General features: G+C 45.0%; 1 protein-coding gene across 1 annotated transcript; it reads right to left on the bottom strand.

Annotated features, from left to right (window-relative positions):
* Positions 1-3,288: 3,288 nt before the first annotated feature.
* On the bottom strand, positions 3,289-4,098 carry LOC110893374. Its single transcript, XM_022140485.1, has one exon. It carries the CDS (start codon positions 4,096-4,098, stop codon positions 3,289-3,291), a length of 810 nt encoding a protein of 269 aa, XP_021996177.1.
* Between the last annotated feature and the right edge of the window lie 1,121 nt (positions 4,099-5,219).

Raw genomic sequence — 5,219 nt, 5'->3', positions numbered from 1 at the left:
TTGAGGTGAGGTCCTACGCGGCCCGCCTCAACTTATTATTTATTGTTTTTAATTTATTTTATATATTATAATCTATTTTGGGCTCGGTTTTCATATATGGGGTGCATATAAAGATATGTTGAGACATTTTAAGATATATTAGGGTGTCAAAATTATTATGAGGGTGTCGGTTTTTACCGAGGGTTGTTATATCAGCGGTGTCTCGGTGCATTGAGGGCCAAAAATACCCAAGGTTCATGAGTTTAGCAACCACCGATCTAGCTCCAAAATGAGCTCCGCATATACCTTCATGAATCTCTTTGACCAAATACTGACTTTGCTCGGGACCAACACATCTTAGCAAGGGTGCAAGGTACCCCTTTTTGTAGAGGATTTCACCTTGTAGTACATACTGCCTTGCCTTGATCTTGACCCTTTCAGCCTCTGTTTGATCACCAGGCAATTCACCATTTTTAAGGAATTTCTTGATTGGAGTCATCCAATTTGGATCTTCTTCGGTGATTACGTCTTGAACTTCCAACTCATCGATTGACGGAGCTTTTAACACTTCTACCAATACCTTCTTGGTAAGGTGAGCAAAAGTGAGAGATGCGAGTTTACTCAAGGCATCTGCCTTCTTGTTTTGAGACCTGGGAATTTGCTTGATGCTACATGTTTGGAAGGTGTTCATCAATTCTTTTGATTTTTCTTTGTACCTTTTCATGTTGGGCTCCTTTGCAATGTAGCTATCATTCACTTGGCTTGATACCAGCAACGAGTCTGTGAACACTTCAAGCTTTTGGACCTTCATCTCTTTAGCCAGTCTTAGGCCAACTATCAGTGCTTCATATTCAGCCTCATTATTGGTGGTCTGAAAATCAAAGCGAAGAGCATATGTGAATTCTAACCCTTCTGGGTTGATCAGAATGAGCCCAGCCCCTGACCCTTCAACGCTTGAAGCCCTATCGGTAAAAGGCTTCCAGGCTTCAAGGTCTGAGGGTTCAGTGGCAGCTGTGTTCACCTCAGTGACCGTTTGCTTTGGGACTTCTACAGTGAAATCAGCCAAGACTTGGGCTTTGATGGCTTTTCTTGGGACATAGGTGATGTTATGTTCACCTAGTTCCACTGCCCAGTTGGCTAATCGTCCCGAGTTTTCTGGTTTTTCAAGCACACTCTTAATAGGTTGGTCGGTGACCACTTGTATAGGGTGTGCTTGGAAATACCTTCAAAGCCTTCTAGCTGTTTGAACTAGGGCTAGGGCAAGTTTTTCCAGGGGAGGATATTTGATTTCAGCCAATTTTAGAGTTTTGCTAAAGAAATAAACGGGTACCTGAACCTTGTCTCGTTCGATGGTGAGCACCGTACTTATTGCTTCTTCAGCGACTGAAAGGTATACTGAGATTAATTCTCCTGTTTCTGGGGCTGCAATGTTAGGTAGGGAAGCTAGGTGTTGCTTCATCTGGTTGAAGGCTTCTTCTGCCTCCTCAGTCCATTTGAAGTCCTTCTTATCGGAGCAACCCTTGAGCGTTTTGAAAAAGGGTAAAGACCTTTCAGCCAATTTTGAGGTAAAACGCTTCAAGGCTGCAAGATTCCCGTTTAAGCTTTCAACCTCCTTCTTGCTTCTTGGTGGTTTGGTTTCCAGAACAGCCTTTACCTTGTTTGGATTGGCTTTGATGCTTTGTTTTCCCACAATATGCCCCAGGAACTTTCCTTCCTCAAACCCAAATGAGCATTTCTCTGGGTTGAGTTTCATGTTGACCTTTCTTAGGTTCTTGAAGGTTTCTTGGATGTCATCGAGCATTTGATATTCCGTTTTACTTTTGATCACCAAGTCGTCGACATATGCCTCCATGTTTCTACCAATTTGAGTTACAAAGGCCTTGTCAACTAGGTGTTGGTAGGTTGCTCTAGCGTTTTTGAGGCCAAAAGGCATATTTTGATAACAAAAGATCCCTTTGTCTGTGTGGAACACGATCTTTTCTTCATCTTCTTCCTTCATGAGGATTTGGTGGTAACCCTTGTAAGCATCAAGAAAACACTTGAAAGGGTAACCGGAGAGGGTGTCAACCTTGAGATCAATTTCTGGTAACGGGTAGCAATCTTTGGGGCAAGCCTTGTTAAGATCCTTGAAGTCTATGCACATTCTCCAAGAATTGTCCGGCTTTCGAACCATGACCGGGTTTGCAACCCAGGATTGGTACTTGACTTCCCGGAGGATGCCGGCTGACACAAGCTTTTCAACCTCTTGGCATGCAGCCAAGCTTCTTTCAGGGGCTAGACTTCGTTTCTTTTGGACAACAGGCTTGACATCGGGAGGTATTCTCAACTCATGTTCAGCAATGCTTCGAGGGATTCCTGTCATATCTTCCGGACACCAAGCAAAGACATCACTGTAATGTGTTAGCAACTTTTCAAGATACGAGAGGGTTTCTTGTGAAAGGCTTGGATTGACCCTTATCCTCTGTTCAGGGTACTTAGGATTTATGATTAGCCTTTGCTTGTCTTCTTCACTTTTGGAACTTTCACCTTCAACCAGGCAGGCCTCCTGAGAAGGTTGAAGGGTTGCTATTCCCCTCTCGGTGGGAAATTTGACAGTGCCATGGCCAACAGACACGGCCATTTAGAATGCACACTGCCCCGGCCTTCTAATGATCACATCATAGTTTGAAGGTATGTTGATAACCACAAAGGTGAGTGGTTGGATTCTTTTCTTCTGACCTTCGCTGAAATGAACATCAAACGGAAGTTGCCCTAAAGGCTTAAGGGGTATATCTGCAATACCTTTTATGGAGGTCCCAGAGGGCTGAAGCCTTGAACGTTCTGCATTGCTCAAACGGTTGAAGAACTTTTCAAACATGATTTCGGTGGCAGCACCAGTGTCTATGTATGCTCTGCTCGTTTGTAATGTTCCCACAGTTGCTTCTACCACAGGAGGGTTTGAAAGTGGGTCTTTCTCGGTTGGAGGAAAGCAAACACACTGAAGCTCCCAAGCTTCCAACTGTTGCCTCTTGTGTGGAACCCTTCCATCAAAATCCACCATATTGACTTCCTTGTCCTTTCCTTTAGCCATTTTGTCCCTTACTCCCTTCACCAAGTGAGCAAGTTCCCCGGACTTAACAATTTCTTTGATCCTTTTCTTAAGCTGGAAGCAATCATTGGTGTGGTGACCATTTTCTTCATGAATTTCACAGTATTGTGTGGAGTTCTCGTTCTTTCTGCTTTTGGGGAGAGGCCTAGGAGGCCGAAAGTTTTGCTTGACTTCTTCTGTTGCGAGGATTTCTTGAGGAGTCTTGGTGAGGGGTGTGATACTTATGCCTTTCTCCCTGCTGGAATGGTTCCGGCCTTCAGACCTTCGATGGTCTGAACCCTTTTGGCGTCTGTCATAGGAGTTAAAGTTTCCCCTTTTTTTCTAGCTGGGTTGTTACCTTGCCAGCTGGATCCTCTTTTCCTTTGTTCTTTAATGTCTACTGCCTCCTCTCCCTGGATGTGGGCTTCAGCCCTTTCGAGAGCTTCTTCCAAGGTCTTGGGCAGGGATTTATTGAAATCTCTTGTCAGATATTTGGATGTAATGGCGTTCATAAAACCGGCCACCCTCATTTTTTCGTCTGCCCCCATATAAGTTAGACCTTCCTTCTTGTATCTTTCTATGAACTCTCGAAGGCTTTCATCATCTCTCTGTTTGATTTGAAAGATTACTGTAGCATCTTTAACATATCGCCTCTGTTGGGAGAAATTGGCCAGGAACCCCTTGCTGAGGTCATCGAATCTTCGAACGCTTCGAGCAGGTAAATCATTGAACCAAATTCTGGCTGACCCGAAAAGGGTTTGCATGAACATTAAACAACATTCAGCATTCGACCATTTCTCAATTCTTGCAGCGCCAGTAAAGATCTGAAGATGGTCTTCGGGATCTTCAGTCCCATCATATGTCTTGATGTGGGATGGCATCTTAATCTTTGTTTGAAAATCATAATCGGCTATTTGCTGTGAAAAGCATGAGAGGTTGCTTGACTTATAAGGCTTGGCCAAATATTCTTCAACCCTTGCACCCGCGTTGTTGCTGTTCCCTTGAGTGGCCAGCACCTGATTAATGAAATGCTGCCACGGGAAGCTGGCCATCATCTGGGGCATAAGGTTGAAGCCTTGAAGGCTTCCGGGTGCAACTGAGCAGTTAACTCACAAGCGAGTGCTCATAACGGCACTTCGTGCCAGGGGGAGCACGGACAAGGCCTGTTCCCATGAAGTTGTTGTTGGTGGAATACTCATCACTGGGGACTGTAGGAGCTGGTCAAGAGTCAGCTCATGGCCTAAAGGAGCACCATTGGTGGCTGGTTGGGATGAAAAGAGAGGATATGCTGTAGGATTTGGCCTTGCGGATAAATATGGGTTAGGGTTTGGAGGAGGATTACTGGGACCCGCCTCATCCCTTGATGCAAAAGGAGGGAGAGGAGGCCCAGGAGATAGTGTTGGTTCTGGCTCATCATAGTCTAAACGAATCCTCACTCCCTTGTCCCTTTCCCTACTCACATATTGGTTGAGGAGAGACCTCAACTCAAGGAAATTGTTAGCGACCCCTTCAGGGGTAAGTTCAACATGTGAGGGGGTGCCAGAGACACCAACATTAGGGGAAGGGACCTCGGATCTGGATGGAGTTGGAGTGTTGAAAGTGAGAAACTCGGGAGTGCTTCCCGGAGTCGAAAAAGAAGTTGGTATAGCCACATGAGTCTGGCTAGTACCCGCGATAGAGTTGTTTGGAACCTGATTCACTTCTCCCGGGGATCCACTTTCCGACATGGTAATTTCAAGGTAATGGAGCTACACTACTAGGTCTTTTGAAGAAAAATAGTGGCGTAGCCCCACGGTGGGCACCAACTTGTTGATGCAACAAATAATAGACCAAGGATAGTAGCTGGGCTGGTTAGGCAAAAGGGTTGAAGGGTTCAACTTTGCCTAACGCAGGTCGTGGGGTCCCCCCACGTTTGCAAGACGTGGAGAGAGGTTCACTAGATTGTTTTTGTTGTTTCCTGAAGATCCTCCTCTGAAGTGTGTTCAGATTCGGATATGTGAGCAAAAGGAATGTGTGTGTTGAATGTGAAAGCAAGTGACTTGCATGAAGCAAGTACTCGAGAGCAATGATCAGAGATTCTCCAAGAATCAGAGCTGATCCCAATGTCTTCCTCAGTAAATGAAGTGTTTAATTTATAGGAGAAGACATCACTCAAAGAGGAATGTGTTGACTA

The sequence above is a fragment of the Helianthus annuus genome, chromosome 12 (genome assembly GCF_002127325.2).
Source record: "Helianthus annuus cultivar XRQ/B chromosome 12, HanXRQr2.0-SUNRISE, whole genome shotgun sequence".
Lineage (NCBI taxonomy): Eukaryota > Viridiplantae > Streptophyta > Magnoliopsida > Asterales > Asteraceae > Helianthus > Helianthus annuus.
Note: the sequence above shows the minus strand (reverse complement) of the source record. Positions and strands in the feature narration are given on the sequence as shown.

Coding starts and splice junctions, on each gene's coding strand:
- LOC110893374 (XM_022140485.1), bottom strand. CDS start 4,098: ATGGCCAGCTTCCCGTGGCAGCATTTCATTAATCAGGTGCTGGCCACT.